This window comes from Barbus barbus, assembly GCF_936440315.1.
Source record: "Barbus barbus genome assembly, chromosome: 45".
Taxonomy (NCBI): Eukaryota; Metazoa; Chordata; class Actinopteri; order Cypriniformes; family Cyprinidae; genus Barbus; species Barbus barbus.
This window is the reverse complement of record NC_136723.1, coordinates 9,074,612-9,097,548: the sequence shown is the minus strand read 5'-3', so window position 1 is coordinate 9,097,548 and position 22,937 is coordinate 9,074,612. Positions and strand designations below refer to the sequence as shown.

General features: G+C 37.5%; 1 protein-coding gene across 1 annotated transcript in view; it reads right to left on the bottom strand.

The window, feature by feature from the left end:
* The window catches only part of LOC306864238 (homeobox protein PKNOX2-like), a 67,393-nt gene that overhangs the window by 20,083 nt on the left and 24,373 nt on the right, over positions 1-22,937 (bottom strand). Inside the window, exon 3 of the mRNA XM_079408090.1 lies at positions 1,663-1,771. Coding sequence (XP_079264216.1) covers positions 1,663-1,749 — 87 coding nt within the window. The 5' untranslated portion in view covers positions 1,750-1,771. The remainder of the gene's footprint in view (positions 1-1,662; positions 1,772-22,937) is intronic.

Genomic DNA, 22,937 nt, shown 5'->3' with positions numbered 1-22,937 from the left:
ATTACAGATCAAGTCGACCGATAACTGATATTTTGACCGATGTATATGAGTGGTGTAAAAATGAAAATGAATGTCAAAATTAAGAATAACAAGGGCTCTGACCATTTTTTTTCTTAAATTCTTTTAAATTATTGTATCGGCAAATCGTTTAAAAAAAAAAAAGTTATAATTTAAAATTCAATCAAACTTCGCATTTCTTGGCAACCATAAACAATATTTCCTTATATGTTCAATGGATGACCAACAAAAAAAAAACATAACACAAGTTTGCCAGATCATTAAAGTGAGTAAATGAAGATCATGTTCCTATTTAAACCTATTAAACTATTCTTTTTATATCAGAATTAATCAGATTCTCTCTTTTTTATCAAATGAATTGTGTCCTTTCCAGACGTTTTTTTTTTTTTTTTTATGTAAAAACAGCTAATAATTGCTGACAGATAACTGAAGCTAAAAAAAAATGTTTGAAGATGGCGCAAACCCATCCTGCTTTTACCCCCTCTGCAACAGTGGGCCAAGGATGCAGTTCAAGATCATCTTGCTCATGTGCATGTTATTGGTGGCTCACAGCCAGGCACTGTCGTCTTATCAGATTTACTTTATGCACGCTTCACTTTTGTGTTTTTTAATGGGTTATGATGCTTTTTTTAAGGAGCTATAAGAGCAGAAATGTGCGCATAGTAGTCTGGTTTCTTATCTTTTCCGCGACAGAGGAAAAACGGCACGTGTCCAGATAAAGTTCTAGAAAAACTTGAGACAAAAGCTAGCAAGGAAACATGTTTTTTTTTCTTTTTTTTTTCCAGCATACATATTCAGGAAGGCTCTTCCACTGTCTCTGACAACGCAAGACAATGCAGCATATGGTCTCATTAAAATCTGGAATCTAAATTGAGGCACTTGACCCCTAAAATATTACATAGGTCACCTTCTGCAGAAAAACGTTCCACCTAGTCATCAAATAAAACTCTGGCAGTCGAGGTGGGCAGAGGTCTCGCCCTTTAGCAATCGAAACACTGTCAAGATGAACAAATACCCTGTTTAGGATGCATAAGTGGGAGAGAGAGTACAACTTGTCTTTTGTCTATGCTTCCCTGTCTCTCCTGCCCTGTTTTTCTCTTTTGTGATGCTGCTTTGAAAGCAAGCCTCCTCCTGTCTCCCTCCCCAGAACAAAAATGGTTTAAGGGAGGAAGCTGGAAGTCTTAATCCCAGCCTCAAATAGGAAATAAATTAGCTTCTTCACACTTAACTAGCTCTCATTTGCATGTCTCCACCAGCGCGCTGCTCTTCTCCCCAGCCTCTAATCCTCAGGGCGGAGGGAGACAGCAGCCGGACAGGGAGAGGGGGCTCTGGGACAAAAACGCTGCTCTGTGTCCCTCTGATTAACTCAGGACAAGCACAATGAAGATATGACATTGCACAGAACTACAGATGTACCTTTCTGACAGCCACAATTTGAGACAAAGCCACAGTTTACTGTAATAACTTTGCTGAAAAATTAAATAAAAAAGCTTAAACAGTATACATTTTATTTCTTATTTTTTTGATATGGAACTACTGAGGTGAGTGAATGTATTTTTATTTTTCTAATGAATGGTAATATTACAATAATAATCAGTATTATAATATATATATATTTTTTTAACGGTTTGTTTGTTAACTGACCTGTTGGCTCTCCTGGTACGATGGTGGAGGGACGCTCTGTGTGGCCATCATGGTCAATGCTGGTGCTGGAGACACATGTTGCATCATGGGATAGCTTCACATGCAGATCCTGAAGGAAACAAAACAGTTACATGAAAAATTATGTACAGTCCTGTCTCATGACCAAATGCATATCTACTGGCCTACTTGCCAGAGGGACAATAATTGTGCTTTTTATCTTTTATAGCAGATTGCATAATTTGTATTGATAACACTGATGAAAATATATAAAGAAATATATAATTGCAGCTTTCCTCAGTTCTTCACCGAAACAATTCCACGACACACCACTAGGTGCTGCTGTACTTAAACTCACAAAAAAACTTTCATACAATGTTGTAGTTCAAAAAATAATAAAATAAAATAAAAACCTTTCTGAGGCCAGGGAACACATCAAGGTCTGCATACAAAGGCTATTTGTAGTTTGTAGTCCTATGGATTGACCATTTAATGCAATTCTGTACACAAATATTCTTACATAATATTAGAATTAACAAATAATGTCACTAAATCCAAAACATTAGCAACAAGTTCAAGCAAGACAATCTAATGCATCGCCGACAACCCAGTAAAAACTGTTAGCACTACATCTGTCCAGAAAACCAAATAAGCACCTTGAGGTGCAGATATATGATGAGCTAGTGTTTTCTAAGGTAAACATGACAACCCTAGCAGGCCAATCAGGGGCTCATTAGTTCTGTTGTCAGAAGAGTAACTGACACTGAGCAAGGGAATGGTGGACTCCAGAGACGGTGCACTGTGGGAAACTCTGACTACAGATAATTGGCCCCATGTCACTGCACATGGACCCCGGAACCCCATTTCTAAGTGAAGCTGTCATAAGCTGTGAAAATATCATAGAATTTGCACTTTTTTCCAAAGAACAGTTTTCTTGTTTGAATTTTTAAATAAATAAATGCAACATTTCTTTTCAAGTTATATATGCTCTTACCAAGTCTATTACCTTAAACATCTTTGAATGTTGGATATTGTCTCCCCCATACTGATTTTCCCATCAGTCTAAGTGCATTCAAAATAAGATTTAGTGCCAGCCAAACACAAGAAGACAGCTGTAAGCATATCAAATTATATTCAACTTGCTGAGTCTTTCGTAAAATTTTAATTACAGAACCTCATTGAAATCACTCCCAAATTAAAATGATCATTTCAGACAGTTTGACCCCCCCCCCCCCCCCCCCCCCCCCCCCCCCCCCCCAAAACACGGTCTTCAATCCACCATTGAGCTCCAGGCTTTTAGTAGCAGCCCACAGATGTAAGAAGCAGAAGCTAACAATGGTAAAGAATACTAAAAATACATAAAAATAAGCAATCATATATAATTACTCTGAAAGAACAGTACAATCACATCTGCCGAGTTAATGTGGGTGGGACCTCTTCTCCGTTCGGTAATTACACAAGACATAAATCACTCATTTAAAACGTGACCTATAAAATTCTTTCTGCGCTTTAGTAGTAGTAATTTTGTCTCTTGAGAACAGCTTGTTAGCTCTGTCTATGTCTTAGCAGATTGAAATCAGGCATAGAATCGTGTTTATGCACATTTTCCTATTGTTTGCATCAAAGTTTGCAGCAATAATTCTGTGGACAGCAGGACAAGTGAATTGTCAAGAGGATTGTGGGAAAATCAAGGAGACACAGAGCAGAATCCAGTACAGAAGCCAAGTCTCTCAGACAGCGGACAGGATGTAACCTTCCTCAGACAGCAGACAGACAACAGTTAGAGCGGGAAAACAGGAAAGATAATTTTTTTCCCTCGCAGCTCATCTTCAGGTTGGCAGGAGTGTGTGGAAAATGGTCGAAGGGACCAAGACAAACCAAACAGCTATTTTAAGGAGATCGCACAGACACACACACAGTTTTGGGTTATCATGATCATAAACACCATCAACACCTCTGCGCTCAGATCGTTTCATGTTAGACTTCGTGGAAACATGAGGAATTTTCCAAGCACAAATTAGATTCTGGCTTGGCGTTCCATATTTTATGAAGCTCGTCCAAATCATACAAATTGAGAACGTTGTGTTTGTGTGTGATTTGTATACTGATTACACACAACGCCTGTGTTCTCATTCCAAGTGCTATCAGCCGAAAGGCATCTTTGCTGTTATCTCGCCTCATTTTAATTGCAAATTTTGTGAGCGAGTTGGTAATTAAATGGAAAATTGCACATTAATTGATGAGACTAAAGATAAAGCAATTCCAATTATTGCACGGTATTTTAAGGGGACCTCTCAAGTCTCGGTCCCTGGAGTGGCGTGGTACCCACAGCAGCATCATAATAATAATGCATACACACCGTGTACACTGGGTAACAGCTCTATCCACAAACCTGTGTTTACAGACATGGACACACACACACACACGTACTTTATAATGAGCAAAGAAACCTCCTAAGTCTTGACGGGTGAAAGGCGTGCACTGATTAAGCCTTCCGGCTTGCTCTTTTAAAACACATCATCACACCTTCTGACTTAACATACCGGGTATTGATTTCAAAGTATCGGTCGATGCAAACACATCGATCCGTTTATTGATATACAGTCAGAAATTTTTTCTCTGTCATGCACCCGATGGCCTAAACAGCTGCATATATGTTAGGACATGCAGTAAATTTTACAGTAATACAGGAAAGCAATAAGAAAGGAATGAAACCTTTGTATAAGATATCAGGATGTTATTGGGAAAAAAAAGTTGGGAAGCAACAAAATTTTCAGTCACAAATGGCCATTTCAATCATTTAATCCATTAATCAAAAACAAAATAAATATATACATAGAAAAAATTGTCACGTTGCTAGACTCTTGTATACAAAAATCAAATGACTAAATGAAGATATTAAAGTAAACTATAGGTAAAATTTACACTACAATACAAAATGGGTTGGTGGAATTTTTAAATGTTTTTGACATAGTCATTTAAAATGACTATTTTCTCATTTTAAATGTAAATGTATTTTAAAAAGTGTAACTTCAGACTTCAGTGTCACATGAACCTTCAGAAATATATATATTCTAATATGCTAATTTGGTGCTCAAGAAACATTATCAATGCTGAAAACAGTAGTGCTGCTTAATATTTTTCTAGAAACATTTTTGTGGTCATACATTTTTTTTAGGATTATTTCATGAATGGAAAGTTCAAAAGAACAGCATCTAATTTTAATTGTAATTTTTGATCAGTTTAATGCATCCTCACTGAATATAAGTATACATTTCCTTCATTAAAAAAATTATGTATGTAATTGCATAAGTCTCAAAAACTAGAAGCTATAGCTCCTTTGGGTATTAGTGTATTCATAAAGAATGTTTTCCCATTAAATAATACATTAAAGATTGTTACAGCCTAAAAAAGTATTGTAGTGACACCAAAAAAAACAAAACAAATACAAAAACAGATGAAATCACTTTAAAGTTATAGCTTTAATCACAGAATTTATAGCGAACAAAAATAATTTAAATTTTTGTTCAATGAAATATATTTTCAGAAGTGCATGAATCCTAGAAAAGATTCAAGAAAATGTACTTTTAATATAACAATATTCTTAAAGCAGAAAATAAATAGAACAAACTTAATTGCCAAATAGTAAATAGTATAAAGTTATTTAATTACAGTGTTTCATGAGAAACCATAATAGATGTAAATGAGACATACAATGCAGCAGCCTGTAACTTCATGGCTTGAGCTCATAATTACAGCTGGCAGGGAGAGCGTTTTAAAGGCTGGGGAAATGGAAAGTAAAGTGGGGATGTATTGAACATGTCTGGTGTGTGTCTGGGAAAAAGGGAGAGTTCGAATGTTAGCCCTTTTCCTATCGATACTGCTCCGCCAGACCCTCACCCACAATCGTTTGACTGTTTGATCACAGTCGATAATTAACGTAGCCACCTGACGGAAAGCTACTGACGAGGCTAATAGAACAATGTCAGAGACGTTGTTTAGTAATGACAAAGCCTGCATGTTAATTTGGAAACTGAAAGTATATACGCATCTGCAACTACTCTCGCTATCAGCTACAAACAAATGATGGAGAATGGCCATGTATTGAATCTCTCAGTCCGAGACACGCATCCTTGTGCACAATGCCGAAGGATCAAAGATGAGTGTGTGGGCAATGACTTCCTGTTAGTTAGAAACATCCTTTGTGGACGGGCCGCAGAGAGCTCCGCGTGCGAGCCGGTGCTGAAAAAGAGCAGCAGGTTTTTTCCCCGTTAAGCAGAAACAGGTGAGCTCTGAAGTACAGGAGGAAGTGGTTCGTGGTTTATAGACCCCATTCATCATCATCCACATAGTCTCCCTCTGCGTCTCACAGCTAGCCCTCACATCTGGGAAGAGGGTGTTTTATATATCTGTTTACCAGGCAAGCTGGCAGGCTGAAGAAACAACAGACCTTTACTTTCTCTTGAGACACTTCCAACGTGGCACACTGCTGGACGTTGTTTCAAAAACTGAAAACAACTACATAAATCATTTTATTTATAGGTGAAGTGTGTTTCTGTGTCACTAATGTCACAAACAAAATATACACATAGTTTTATTTTGTGAGGAAAAAAATCCTTTAAACTAAATCAATATGTCATCAGTTCATATCCATCCTATTTCTATGTAATAAAATTTCTATGAAAATCCTGTATATGCTCACCAAGGATGCATTTATTTGATCAAAAATAAAGTAAACATTTTAATATTGTGAAATATTAGTTTAAAATAATCTTTTTGTCCAATTTAAAATGCAATTTATCACCCTCATGTCGTTTCAAACCCGTAAGACCTTTATCTTCCGAACACAAATTAAGTTATTGTTGATGAAATCCGAGAGCTTTCTGACCCTGCATAAACAGCAATGCAACTACCACATTCAAGGCCCAGAAAGTTAGTAAGAACATCGTTAAAGTAGTCCATGTGACATCACTGGTTCAATTTTATGAAGCTGTGAGAATGCTTTTTGTGTGCAAAAAAAATAAATTATCTTCTGTGTCAGAATTTGACGCACGTTCATGACAGTACCAGTGTTCCAAAGTTGACAGGTTACGAAAGACATGAGGGTTTGGGCTTACGGGTTGGAACAACATGAGGGCGAATAATTAATGACAGAATTTTAATTTCTGGGTGAACTATCCCTTTAATATCAGTGTTATATTTTTCCTGTCATAATTTCAATAGTATTTTTTTTTAACTAATTAACTGCCACAATTCTCTGGAGCAAGGAAACGGGGAGGCAAGGAACTCTTCAAATAACAATATTTATTAATCCAATCGCTAGAACATAGGAGGAGTCGCAGGAGACACAGAACACAAGGAATGACGTATAACAGCTGACACCAGACCCAGGGAACACAGGGCTTATAAACAGAGGAGTAAACTAGATAATTAATAACACACGGCTGGGGACTAATAAACTGATAAGCAAAACAAGGACAGGAACAGGTACTAACCATATATGGGCACGAAAGGAAGGGAAACACAAGACACAGGAAGACAGGACTGACATGCGCATTGTTCATCTTAAAAAAAGTAAAATTTTCGTTAGTAATTTTGTCAATCAAAGTGAGAGCCTCGACCTATGATCACACCATTGGCTCAATGTTGCTGTTGTCGGGCTCTAACAAACAATGTTTTGAAAATACTACAGTGTTTATACTTCTCAAGGGGAATCAACCTGTGAAAGTTACAGTTGTTTTAGCATATTAAACTGGGATTGAAAGAATTTAACCACCAAACAAACAAAAAAAAGACACACTTCAGCTGTAAAATGAATTATTAGTATGAATCAACAGTGAAAGACTTCGTGGCAAACTCCAGCACTGGCCTCTGTGCCTAACCTGAGGAATTGTTGATCTTCAAAGCGAGAACGTGTGCTGCTGCCAAAAGTGTATCTGATTGTGATTTACCAGGCTCCTTTTCAATGTATCCTGTGCGGAAGTTTGTCATTCACAGATGCTGCGGGGAATGCAATGAATAATTTTAAACAGTGCGCGTGTCACAAATGCCCAAATATCATGAATCTTAATGTCCTGAGTCAGGGCTTCTCCAAAGTGAATACATAAAACCGGCCCACCTGAATACATTTACTACATTAGAGGTCCTTCCGTGGGCAGATTTGCAATGCATTGTGAGCACGTCCCGATGCGCGCTGGGAGAGGAAAAGGACGGCGATGTGAGGTTTGATTAATGAAGAAGGGAAAGGGCAGTATGTCAGAGCAGAACCCCTGCATGGGGACGGAAAAATCCAGACCAGGTTTTCAGGCCAAACACAAGCGCATTTAGACGTGCAAACATGCACCCCAGGGCTACACACCTTCAGGCAACATACTGCCTTCATATACAAACACACACACACACCAGTGTAAAACAGCTTGAGAGACTCAGTGTCCCAGCACTGCTCATTAACCTGTAGGAACCACAGGTGGAGGATTAATCTCTGATATTCATGAGCTCAAATTTCTCTATGTGTGTGTCTCTCTCTTTCAACTGCTCTCTCAATGTTCAAATTATGGCTTTTCGTTTGGTTTAAAGAGATAGTTAACCCAAAAATGAAACTTCTGTCATTATTTACAGACCTTGATTTTCTTTCTTCTGCAAAACACAAAAGAAGACATTTTGAAAAATGTCTTAGTTTTTCTGTCCATACAATGTTTGTTTGGACCCCATTGTACGGTGGCCAAGAGAGCTCAACGCGCTGCAAATAGAAAAAAACACCTGCAAATTAAGAAAACAACTTCATCAAATTGACAACACACGCGCTGCAAATGCTCACAACACAAACAAATACAGAAACGCACTGCAAATACTCAAAACATGCGCTGCAAATAAAATTCTTTATTTGGTTGTGTTGTGAGCATTTGCAGTGCGTTTCTTTATTTGTATACAGTATTCCACACAGTCTGCGCTGCTTGTACATTAGCAATTTTGCAAAATTTAAAAGGTTATCTAGAGAAATGCTCCAAGAAAATCTGCATTCTGTGCACACTATGCATACTGTATGTGTCTGAGACATTCAGAATCTTCATTCACCATTCATCCAATCTATCTGAAATTTCACTTGCCTTTGTATTTATGCTAATGATTGTTTGGATATGGTAGATCTAGAAATAATTCCAAAGTGTCCTGCTTTTTAAAATTAGATTAAAGTCTTTGCTGAAATGGGTGTTGCAGAAACTTACTGTGTGGTGAAATTTTGATATTCCCAGAGGCCCGATGGTTCGTATGCAAATTACCTCATTACCATAGCTAAAAGCTTTTATTATAATTAGCATTTTCTCAATAGACTGCACAAGTATGGAAGGAATGGATCCTAAAAGATTTGCACGTTCAAAATTGCATGATTTCTAAAATACAGACATGACTTTTGTATAACTTTGAGACTTCAGAAACCTGCATCAACTGTGGCCTAAAATCAGTCTAATGCTGGTGATACAGTATGGAACTGCAAAGGATATCCTTTGGCTTATTTTCAGTACACTTCCTGGTAAGCAGCTGAGATAAAGGAGAGGTGTGCATGTACAACACGTAGACTGGTTCGACTGTATGACAAGCTAAGAGGGCAAAAAGCTAATAGCTCTCTTTAGAACAGAATTCAATGCTGCTTGGCCCCATCCATTAAACATAATACACTGGCAATCTTTAGAAAATGCACCAAAAGCTTCATTTCAAGTACCCTTAGATTATTCTAACTTTTATGTGCTTGTGTGGGTGTGTGAACGGTGTGTATCATTCTGTCACCGTGTTGCAATCGCATCTTGATGTCATTAGTGCACACAAGAGCGAGCGGCCGTTCCTGCCGATGACACGCCATGGTTGCATTTCCCCACTGCACTGATAAAAATCGGAATATTGAACGCTGGAATTCCGCCGAAATTGGAACTCCTGAGCTCATAGAGAAGGAAGGTAATCTTCAAGAGCTTGCTGTCAAATCGGTTTGGTTGCTCTCATGTTGAGCAGAGATACGGGTAAGGGGACAGTGTGTGCGTTATCTCGCTTTCCCAATCTGCAGGGCTGTTTAAATGGATACCTCCTAATCTTACCACGAGGCATCCAGCTCTGTCGCTTGGTGAAACTTTGAGTGGATGCGGCAAAAAAACAGACAACCCCTGCTTGTGATAAATGTGTCGTGAGATCAGAAAGCAGTTTGTGCTAATACATCATTCTGTAGGAGACGTTTCAGCAGACGCTTGTTGAGTGATTCTTTGACCGATGGAAACGGTGGCCACTTACGCCCGTTTTTAACCCATTTAGCACGTCATCCATCAATTTCCACTCAGCTGCTGTTAATGGAATAGTGTGACATGCCTTGGAAACAGGCCTGTTTTAGGAAGCCTTCGAGCATAAAAGAAAACTCTGAAATCAATCATAACAGTTTTTACTCACAAGCTCTGAACTAACAAACAAACTAAATAAATAAATAAATAAATATTATTATTATAAATTTTGATTATTATATTCATTGTGTGTTTATATGTATACAATTACAATATACTACATAATATTAATAATATTAATGATTATTTCAAATATATGAACATATTTAAATATATATTTTATAAATTTTAAATACATTGTATTTTTATTTTTTAACACATTTACAAATTAATTGTTTATTTTATTATCACACACACACACACCATTTACACAAATGTAAAATATGTTTATTAATAATATATTTAAACAGTTAATAAATGTATGAATTATATATGTTTATTATTTATTGTCAGTATTTTCCTAAAGTAACATGTTAGAAGTTTCTGTGTATAATTTATAGCAATAAAGAGAATTTATTGCATGTGTTTATAACGCTCAAACACAATGAACATTATAAGTCAAAGCTTGTGAATTGGAAAGCAATCAAACTGAGAAATGTCGATTGACACTCAAAATAAAAATAAAAAATGGCAGCAAAATAGAAAGAACTGCAATATACAAACACACACATACACACACGCACACACACACACACACACACACACACACACACACACATACATATATGTATATATATATACATAAAATAATAAAACTAAGTAAAACAAGAGTGCATTGTTTGGTTTGATATAACTCCAGCGATGAGGATAATAAATAAGGTGCTATGCATGTGTTATGCCACAAAAGAGACACAGAGCATGAGATGGCCTTGCCAAAAATGTGGCAGTAGGATTAGGGCAAGGGTGATCAGCATGCGGAGGATTCAGACCCCCTCCATCCTTCCCTAAAAAAAGAGAAAACCTCAGGAGCAAGTGTGTGCACTCACAGAGAGCCACGGGGGGTTAACGAGAGGGGGGATTATCACACACACTCTCTGACTGCTCTGATTGTCAGCAGATTCCTAATGAAGAGTTTAAGTTTCAGAAGAGGCCGCAAGGAGACTCTGCGGCAGGCACGTATGTTCGGACTTGCCAACAGAGCCCGGCGGGGAGGGTCAAATGATCGGCGCACGCTGGACACTGATGAGACATATGGCTAAACTGTTAGAGTCATAATCTATCAGCTCCGGTGAAATTTCACAGTATCTTACCGAACACAGAGGTTTGAGAACGGAGTGCAGCTGTTTAAATCTAAACAATTCATACGGGATCTGTAAGTGCAAGGTAAAGACAAGCCACTGAGGTAATGTTAACCCAATAACAAGATGTTTTACTTGGCAAGAGGAAGCTGAAGAGGATAGGTCAATAAAAGCCATGATGGAGAGAGAGAAAGATACAAGGTATTTTATTATAATTGCTAATATTACTTGTTGAAAAACAGACATTTCTATCTATCTATCTATCTATCTATCTATCTATCTATCTATCTATCTATCTGTTTGCCTATATTTCATGCCCTACACTTCTTCCTGCATGGAAAGAAACAGGGAAGAACATCTGGAACACCAAAATGCCCAATGCCAAAATTTCCAGAATCCAACCAAAAAGAATTCTAGAACATTTCATAAACTACATAACATGCTTCTTTAAAATGTTTATAAAACTCTTTCTACACTTTCTGATTTTGACAGGAGCAGAGACATCCTGAAGAGCAGGTTTAACAGGGAGAACGAATCACTTAGAAGAGAGCATGAGACGAGACCAGTGGAGAAAAAATGAGCATGGTGGGATAATGAGGCGATGTTTGCTGCTCTTGGCCGCAACAGCTGATGTTTGTCTTTGCGTAGTGCCCGGAGCTACGCCGAATGGAATCCTTGGAAACTCCAAACAATCCAATATTAAATTTCCTCTGCAATGCCACAGGGAGAGAGAATCATGCGTGGGGGGAAAGAAAGGCAACGGGGAGATGAGAGGAGTGAGAGAAAGAGCGACAGAGAAAGAGAGAGCGAGACAAAATACACTCATAGAGGGTGAGAAGATGAGATGTCAGGGGGGTACGGAGAAATTGAAAGAATGAACAAGAGAGACCAAGAATATTCAGGGATAAAATGACAGGCTATATTGAATGGAAAGTCTTTCTGGCCATCTCAAGGTCTGAGCCAAGTTTCGAACCCGCAGGTGCATCAACAACTGTGGCGGGCCGATGGCTTCCATCAGATATAGTGTTACCATGAAAGCTTCCATGTGCGCCTCAGGGAGACAGACACATTCCTCGGTGTATCTATAACATTTCAAATAACCCTCAGTCCAATTTCTGACTGTTTATTTTACTAAAATGGTAGCGTTCTTCTATCCAAAGGGGCCATTATCTAAATCAACGGTGCTGGTATGCCATGACTAGATCCACATGGAATATCTGCAAGAAACTAAATTTTTCCTTAAATTCAGAACCACAATTCATGAAGTTGTTTGAATCCCTCATCCCCAATTTGATTATGCTTTCAGTTAATAAGAGTATAAATTTTACCATATTTAAATCCACCCCCTGAAGATTGGGTGTGAGAGTGCTTTAAAACTTTACTTTCTCCCATGTACGTCACTTCTACTTCCTATTTGCATCCTTTACTGTGGGAAAACAACAACAGATGAGATTTGAAATCCAGTCATTTCAATAAGAATCCACGCAACTAGACGTTTCTCATGAGTGCGTAGTTTCCCATGCAGATTTTCACTCATGTTCACATTGGTCAGAACATGGTTTAGTTTACATATGGCCGTTTCCTCCGAGGAGGCAAGGAAAGCAGCGCCTCCTCAAACTATAGCATAAGAAAAAAATGTAGTACAAAAATAATACAATGGCAGTATTACAAAATATAACACTAAAAAGTGTATAAATCACTCGTTTTTCCACACAAAAAAAGCATTGTCTTGTTCTCAAGGAATTTGTTTGTTCCTTCTAGATACTGAATATTTTGAGATGAAAGCATGATTTAAACAACTACTACAACACTTATTCACACGCAATCGCTCTCTCAATAATGGATTCAAACAAATGTAATCTTTCATCTGTATCCGATTTCAAATGAGCAGCAATCTGTAAGAAATGCATCGATCCGTTGGTAAAATAATTAACGAAAACGTACTGATATTTTCATCAAAAAAATAAATAAAAATTGCACACTAGTGTTCCAATAAGCCACGTTGAAACAATCTTTTATTTATTTAATTTTTTAATATAGGCCTATGAACAGAACTGTGATACTGAAATACTTTAGCCGCGGTGCAAAGGCAGAGCGGTGTTTCTGATTTCAGTGAGCGTGGAGTGGAGTGGAGCGGGAAATGGTGAATCCAGAGCAGAGTTATTAAATGCCCGGAGCGCGGAGGTCCTACCACAGGATTTGACACAGAGTAACAGCTCACAGTTACAAAAGACACTGTAACAATATGTCACAGGGAATTCTAGTTGCATTTTTCATCAATTAATTTCTTAAATTATCCTTTGACTATGTTCTGGCCCGCCATCTAGTGGCAAAATATTTTTTTGGCCCGATGCCAAACTTACTTGCCGACCCCTGGTGTAAGTAATGTTTATTTAACCAAGAAACTGTGACTGGGACATGAATTTACATTCGATTTGTGTGTGTGTGTGTGTGTGTGTGTGTGTAAATAATATAATATAATATAATATATTATATTATATTATATTATATACCAGAATTGTATTATTGTTGCATCCCTAACTTTGAATTATCCATTATAAAATGACAGAAATTACAGTTAATGCAACGACTGTAAAATCATAACCTCTGGAGCAACTCCTGTGGATATGTTGATTCCTTATGAACCCCTACTATACTTCTATATGAGGCTAATAAAGGTGTTTTTGTATGACACATAGTAAGAGAATGTGTGTTATGCACATACGCCGAGCTCAGCAAACACACTCCAGTGGAACCCCACGGTCAGGACGTCTCCTCTCTAACGTACACACACCGCAGCTATGCAGACAGATCGCCCTGCGCTCTCGCTCGGCCTGGAGGTGTACAGAGAGGCCCTGGCCGGCCCCAGCGCTCTGCCCTGGCCATCTGGAGTACATTAGGGCTGGAGGGATATTGGATCCCCCTGCCTTGGCCGGCTGGATGGGTGGCCCGGCCCAGCGCAGCCCTTTTCAGCAGCCCAGCATGATTGATAGGAGGCCTCACTCACTGACTCCCGCTGCAGTCACCACACACTGTGACCAGAACACACACGCTACTACAAGCACTAGCTCCAAAACTATGACACGTGTACACCAAACTGTGACACGCTGCCGCCTGAGGAGATCAGCATAAGCAGACACGCTAAAATGGGTGGTACTGTATAAAGTTTTATACCTCGAGATTACATAACAGCACTTCATAACACCAGACCTGGGCTGCGAAACACAACAGATGTCGTCAATAAAACATGAAAGTTCATCACACGCAATAAATCAGAGTACTGGCTACAAAACTAAGGATTAACCTGACAAATTGGCAGCAAAGTGAGCTGTAGTACATTTATATTCTGCTTGTATAGCTTGGTTATACTCATAAAAGCAAATAATCTCTCTGAAAGCGAAGAGTACTTCCTAAGAAATGATCAACACAACAAACATGTTCCAAAATGAGTAAATTAATTAATTAAATTTGTTAACCCCACCATTAATTATTGCGTTTGACATGATAGATGTTTGAATGATACAACAGTGTTTTAGTATCATGTTAAAAGCAAATCTCAAATGTCATACCCTGACAATAATTATATTGTAATAATACTTGAATTATTCTCTCTTTTAGTGCCATGTTAAAATAGAACTAAACAAATAGAATAAAGTTCTCATACCATTATGAGACCAAAAAAATGTTAAATTAAATTAAATAACATTTAATTACAGTAATTAACATTAAGTTACAGTAAAATTAACATTGTGTGAATAAAACAATATTTTGAGGGAAAAAAAAACAATACTATGCAAATAAATGTGATTATCACAACATAAACAAGGTGCATTATTTTATCTTCAAAATATTACAAATATATTCCTGTAAAATATCTTATATTATTATTATATTATACATATTTTAATATTACTTTCAAAACATTATAACTCATTTCATGACTTTTTATGACTGAAAATGTATGACATAATTTTCAAAATATTACAAATTTATTTCTGTAAAAAGCCTATTATGAGATTACAGAGAGAATACTTTAGATCAAGGAACACATATTCACTATTAACTAAGAGTTTTCCCTCATTAACTCCTAATTTGCTGCTTACTAATAGTTAGTAAGGTAGTTGTTAAGTTTAGGTATTGGGCTGGGTTAAGGGATCTAGAAATGGTATTTCAACAACTAATAAGTACTAATAAACAGCCAATTTGCTAGTAATGAGCATGCTAGTTAATAGTGAGAATTGGACCTTAAAATAAAGTGTTACCAAAATTACTCTAACAACTTTTTTAAATGTTAAGCACAAAAACATTGTTGTAGTATGATAATAATTTTTCAATGTTTTTGGCAGACTGAAACATTGTAACCTATTGACCTAAAGCGTCTATGCACTTGGTATGTAATGAAGCTGCACAAACTTCAACTTCATGCAGCAATGCAAGAACCTGTGATGAAACATCTAGAATCTCTTAAGAACCATATGACCAACTCACTCACCTTGAACAGTTAAAAAAATAATAAATAAATATACTATATATTTTTTGGAAGAAGATTTTATTGAACTTAAATGCTGCACAGATCCATTAAATATATATATATATATATTTAGGAGTGAAAAAAAAAGGTTAGTACAAGAAAATGTAAATGAAGTTTGCATGACTAATTGCTTGAGATTATAAATATAGCCTATCATAAAAGTTCCTTCAAGTGCTCCAAAAATATAGCAAGAACTATTTCTAAAAGCAAGTTAAAGAAAAGTAATCTTCACCCACAAAGTTGGCTAATAAATTGTCTTATGTCTGTGATGCATACCTACACGGCACACACCTCAGGTTAATCCCCATCTCATAAACGACAAGAAGAGAGGAAGAAAATTAGTGAACGTGGCAGAGACGAGGAAATTTAAAAAAAAGAAAGAAACAGGCGACATTTCGAGTAAATGGCATCCAAAACCCACTCCAATTATCTTTGGCAGCCATGCCAGGGAGGCTGACTTAATTAAAGTGAGTGGAAAGGGAAGGGGGGGGGGGGGGGGGGGGGGGGGGGGGTGATTGAGGGGGCAGAAGAGTGCGTATCAGCACCAAGCACAAAGCTGAGCACCACTGCCGTCCACCACTCTTTCTCTTTTCAATTTCACTTCAAAGGACCAAGGCAAGAAATCATAAAAAGGGAGAGCGAGACGTTTTTTAAGCAATATAATTGCACTATTCATTTCCAGTGTTTTTATCGTCATTCAGATAGGACAAAAAAATACATAAAAAGGGAATAAAAAATGATTTTACTCGTCGGTAAATCCCCAATAATCCTCTTGTGCTTTTCCAAGTCTGCCTTTGACGTTGACCTTTTCGCAGGAATCCTGTTGCCATGGAAACTCTCGCTGCGCTCCCCCCGAATGCACATCATTCTGTACATATTTCCGTCATCGCTCTGACAGAATACTCACGGTTGTTTAAGCGCAAATGTAGCTTGTTTTGCCCCTAAACTCTTGACTAATCATATTAGTATTCATAGAGACTAACTGACCGCGTTTGCGTACGTGATTAACAGCGCACGCTAACTCGCGAGTGATGTTTACAACATCTAAACAACTTCCATTAGCACTCAAATTAATATTAATACACTAACTTCTGCTGTCAATCTGATGCTAGCTGAACTTTTTCATGCCTGGTCGACCCAGCTAGCGTGATATGGTGTATCTCTCCTTAGTTCATCAACACTTCGTCAGCTCCTCATGTAAATGAAATCTTGAGTATGAAATATATAGACAATGCCAAACAGGAGGCAGCTGGTCGCTGAGGGCCGTCCAGAAGGACTGTGGGTGGCAGATTTATAAATTCAGCTATAATGTGTGACTTCAAAAATAAACAGCTTTTAACAGAGTACAATGGCTGTTTCATAACTGCAAGATGATGTGAGATGCTGTGATTTCAAAGCAACTTTTTATTGCTGTGAAGATGCTATAAAGTACTTGATGTATAAAAAGAAAAAAAATACACATTTTATACTACAGGGGATATGACAATAGACTTTAGATTAGGGACCACATATTCAGTATTAACTAAGAGTTTTCCCTCAGTAAACTCCTAATTTGCTGCTTATTGATAAGTAAGTAAGGTGGTTGTTGTAGTAGAACCCGAATTCCGGAAATGTTGGGACGTTTTTTAAATTTGAATAAAATTAAAAATAAAAGACTTTCAAATCACATGAGTCAATATTTTATTAACAATAGAACATGGATTAAACAGAGAAATGTTACACTTTTATCCACTAAATGAGCTCATTTCAAATTTGATGCCTGCTACAGGTCTCAAAAAAGCTGAAAAAGCAAGACATTTTTAAAAGATTCAGCTGGGAGAACATCTAGCAACTAATTAATTTAATTGACATCAGGTCTGTAACATGATTAGCTATAAAAGGGATGTCTTAGAGAGGCAGAGTCTCTCAGAAGTAAAGATGGGCTCTCCAATCTGTGAAAGAGTGCGTACAAATATTCTGGAGTACTTTAAAAACAATGTTCCTCAATGTTAAATTGCAAAGGCTTTGCCAATCTTATCATCTACAGTGCATAACATCATCAAAAGTTTCAGAGAAACTGAAGAAATCTCTGTTCGTAAGGGACAAGGCCGAAGACCTTTGTTGGATGCCCATCGTCTTTCTTTTTCAGAATCGGCATGTTTCTGTCATTGACATTACTAAATGGGCCCAGGAATACTTCCAGATACCACTATAGGTAAACACAATCCACTGTACCATCTGCAGATGCCAACTAAAGCCATTTGTGAACATGGTCCAGAAGCGCCGTCGTGTCCTGTGGGGCAAGGCTCATTTAAAATTGATTATTTCAAAGTGGGAAAGTGTTCTATGGTCAGACGAGTCCAAATTTGACATTCTTGTTGGAAATCATGGACGCCGTGTCCTCCGGGCTAAAGAGGAGGGAGACCTTCCAGCATGTCATCAGGACATTTCAAACTGTTTTGAAAAGAAGAGATGCTACACCATGGTAAACATGCCCCCATTCCAACTAGTTTGAGACCTGTAGCAGGCATCAAATTTGAAATGAGCTCATTTTGTGCATAAACATTTGTGTTTAAACATTTGTTATGTTATCTATGTTCTATTGTGAATAAAATATTGGCTCATGTGATTTGAAAGCTTTTTTTTCATTTTATTCAAATAAAAAAAACTTACACTCACGCTTCAGGTTGGTCTTGCTGTGGGAGCGTGCGGTCTCGAGTTCGCTCGGGCCGTGCACCCCTCTGTCCGTGTGTTTTGTGTTTTGTTCGGCATGCGGTTCAGGTCCGGCCACGTCCTTTTTCGTTGTCTTGTTTTGTCTTGTTCTGAGTGGCACGTAGCTTGTTTTTCACTGGCTGCGTGGTTTCATGTTTGTCATGTTTTGTGTGAACACGCGTCTTGTGAGTATTCTCATTAGCTGCATGTTCGTGTCCTGTTTTGCACATGGCTGGTGATTTTGTTTTGCTGGCCATGTGCTTGTGTTTTTGTTTTGTGTGATGTCAATTGTCTTGACCCCACCCATCTTGTTACCTGATTATTGGTTCATTTGCCCCACCTGTGTTTTCCTCGTTACCCTCCTCATTTGCTCCCTTTATAATCGCCAAAATGTGTTTGTAGTCCTGGGCGAGTTTGTTGTCTAATGTGGTCGGTGATCCCCTTGTCCAGCCTGTTTTCCCCTACGGGTAGTTTTTGTTTGTTTGTTTATTTTATTTTTGTGTTATTAAAGCCCTTTTTCATCCTGCAATTGAGTCCTCGTTCTATCCCCACACCCGCACCCTGACAAAATAAGGCTTTATAAGTTAATATGTGCTATAAAAGTACTAATAAACAGCCAATATGCTATATGCATGCTAATAAGCAACTAGTGAATAGTGCTCATTAATCTAAAGTTTCTCACAAATTTCTATACAAAAACAGAAACAGTTGTAGATGATACATATTTCACTGCAGCCTCTGACTGATACCAATAAGGTGATAATAATAAATAAAAATAAATATTAAATAATGAAAACAAAAGGCTGATTCTATATGACTTTTTTTCTAAAATAAATAAGTAAATAATCTAAATTATTAATTTAAAATCAATTTAGGCATCACAACATTGTAATGTACAGTATAAAAAATGTATATTCATTTTGATACTGGCTAAATATTACAATTAATAGCATTATTATCAATGTTTTGTTTTTTGTTTTTTTAAATAAGCAAAGTAAATTTTTCACATTTTCAAGCATTAGATTTGTCAAAGGTAATATTATTGTAAAAAGGGGGAAATCAGCATCCAATTGAATATCCAACATCAAATCATTTAACAAAAACAAAATTAAAAAAAGAATAACAATAATAATAAAAACACTGCACAGTGCTATTTCAGTACATTTAGTAGCTGATTAAGTTTTTTTTTCACTGAAATTTTGTGTGCAAAAATGCCAGAACTGTTCGCCCCATTGTGTTTTTTAAAATGAGCATTGCAGGTTTTGTGTCTGTTTGGATACCTGTTTAATATATTTAATATCATTGTGGATGCTGCAGAATGATTTTTTTAATGAAGCTTCAGATTTAAAACGATGTTTGCAGGCTGAGCGCTGAGAGAGGCTCTATGGGCCAGACTGCTGTGGGCTGAGCTGGAGCCAGGAGATAAGACCGACTCCAGCCGGCTTGCTTTAGGGGACAGCAAAAGACCTGGTAACTTGACAACCACTATTCTGTTTGGCTGAGATCATATTGGTATATTTTTTTCTTTCTCTTTCTCAGACCAGACCACTTTTTTCAGTCTAACTTCCAACATTTAACCCCTTCTGTGTCTCAATTACTTTTCACTTCTACTTCATGTCTTCTCATGTTCTATCCTTTTTTCCTCTTTTATTATACAGTGCCATGAAAAAGATTTTGTCCCCTTCCTTTTTTAATTTTTTTTGGCATATTTGCCACACTTAAAAGTTTCAGATCATCAAACAAATGTTAATATTACACAAAGATAATGCAAGTAAATACAAAATGAAGTTTTTAAATTATGATTTCATTTATTAAGGGAAAAAAGCTATCCAAACCTACCTGGCCCTACGTGAAAAATTAATTGCCCCTGCTGTTAAATCATGAAAGAACTGTGATTAACCACATTATTTTGGAAACCTGAGTTAAATTTCACTCGCCAAACCCAAGCTTGATTACTGCCAGACCTGTTGAATCAAGAAATCACTTAAATAGAACCTGTCTGACAAAGTGAAGCATGCTTAAAGAGCAACACATCATGCAGCGATCTAAAGAAATTCAAGAACAGATGAGAAACAAAATAGTTGACACAAAATGTATCAGTCTGGAAAGGGTTATAAAGCCTAAGGCTTTCTAAGGCTTTGGGACTCCAGCGAACCACGGTCAGAGCCATAATCCACAAATGGAGAAATACGGTAGCAAATACGGTAGCCATGGGAGAGTTCCAATGCGAAATCCACTGCTGACCAAAAAGAACATAAAGGCTCGTCTCACGTTTGCCAAAAAAATATCTTGATTATCCCCAAGACTTTTGGACAAATATTCTGTAGACTGATGAGACAAAAGTTGAACTTTTTGGAAGGTGCATGTCCCGTTATATCTGGCATAAAACCAACACAGCATTTCATAAAAAGAACATCATACCAACAGTCAAATATGGTGGTGGTAGTGTGATGGTCTGGGGCTGCTTTGCGTAATTAATCCTGGACCACTTGCCTTAATTGATGGAACCATGAATTCTGCACTCTATCACAAAATCCTGATGGAGAATGTCCGGCCATCAGTTTGTGACCTCAAGCTCAAGCACACTTGGTTTATGCAGCAGGACAATGATCCCAAATACCAGCAATTCCACCTCTGAATGGCTCAAGAAAAACAAAATTAAGGTTTTGGAGTGGCCAAGTCAAAGTCCAGACTTAAATCTGCCTGAGATGCTGTGGCATGACCTTAAACAGTCCTTTCATGCTTGAAAACCCTCCAATGTGGCTGAATTAAAACAATTCTGCAAAGAAGAGTGGACCAAAATTCCTCCACAGCGATGTGAAAGACTCATTGGCAATTATTGCAAATGCTTGATTGCAGTTGTTGCTGCAAAGGGTGGCACAACCAGTTATTAGATTTAGGGGCAATTACTTTTTCACGTACGGCCAGGCAAGTTTGGACAGCTTTTTTCCCTAAATAAATTAAATCTTTTATATTTATTTTACGTTAATGTCAATTCCACTGAAGGGTGACTGTTGCTTTCTTGACACCTCTCGCTCTCCCATTTCACTCTCTCTCTTTACCTCATCTCTGTCTCCATCCCTCACCCTCTGCTCCATTTTCCCTCTCTTGGTGCAGAACATTCCGGTGTGTTGAGCTCAGAGCACAGTGCTCGGCTCTCAGAGGCAGGATTGTTCTTGCCGCACAGGCCCAAAGCCCGTTGCCACGGATACCGCCATACCACAGATCTGACCCTGGAGAATTGAGCTGCTCACCCTCAGCAGGAGCCACTGGCAGCTGCAACACAGCTGTTGGTGCCGGGACAGGGTTACTTTCTTTCTTCCTCGCTCTGACTCACCCGTTGGTTCAGTCACCCGCTCTCTCATTTCTTTATCAACAGCTACAAAAAAATATATCCATGGGAGCAGAGAATTCAACCTAAGACCCTCTGTTTCTTGTTAAAGACAACATAAAAGCAAAATTGACCCCATTTACTTTCTTAATGAAAATGTTGCCGCTATTATTGTGCATGATTCATCAGTGCATGTTACTTTACAGACCAAAAACGCTTGCTTTCATAAAGTTTCATCAAAAATGTATAACTTTTTCTGCTGATGTAACCAAGGGGTAAGGGGAAAAATAATATTAAGACAGTATTATTGCTCTTCTCCCTGGAATACTTGATTCTGATCTCAGTGTTCTGTAGTCAAATATTTGAAAATAATGACTGCTATACTACTATTTAATTGACCGTTGCCCCTGGCAAACAATTATATAGCTGTGCTAGTTTTTTCTCTCTCATATTATTCCATTGTCTCTTATAAAAAAAATTAATAAAATAATTACTTTATCATTTTGTGGAACATCTATAGCATCAAAGCCGCTCTTTTTCACATAATGAAAGTAAATGGCGTTTTAATGTTAATGTTTTGTCTGTTTTAAAACATTATGGTTTATAATCATTTCATTTTGTGTTCCATGGAAGAAGTTGAAGATATACAGAGTGAGAAATTTATGAATTAATATTTTGCTGTGATAATCCCTTTAATGTCAGTATGGTCCATTTATGTGTTTATTTATTACTGGTTATAGAATATAATTTTAAATGCTAAAACTATCTAAAGCTACCCTGGTTGGGAATTTCACTGATCTGGTAAGTTCATAAATAAAAGAATATGGGTCTATTTATTTACCTTTTTTGTGATCATGACTGTACTGACTGTACATTATACCTCACATATTATAAGCTTAACATCCACAAATCCAACCAAGTTGTGATTATCTGAAAGCAAGTTTTTTTTTGTTGTTGTCGTTTTTTTAACCACTGACTATTTTATTTCATTTGATAATGTCATATCAATCTCTTTCATTCACTCATTTACTTGCTTTTCACCAAACTCTCACATTCACTCTTACTCTTTCCCTGAAAAATTCCCTGGCAAACTCTTTCAAAAAACCAGAGCGGTGACTCAAGTCTCCCATCCACATCAATCACGAACATCCCACGGTTCTTCACTCTAT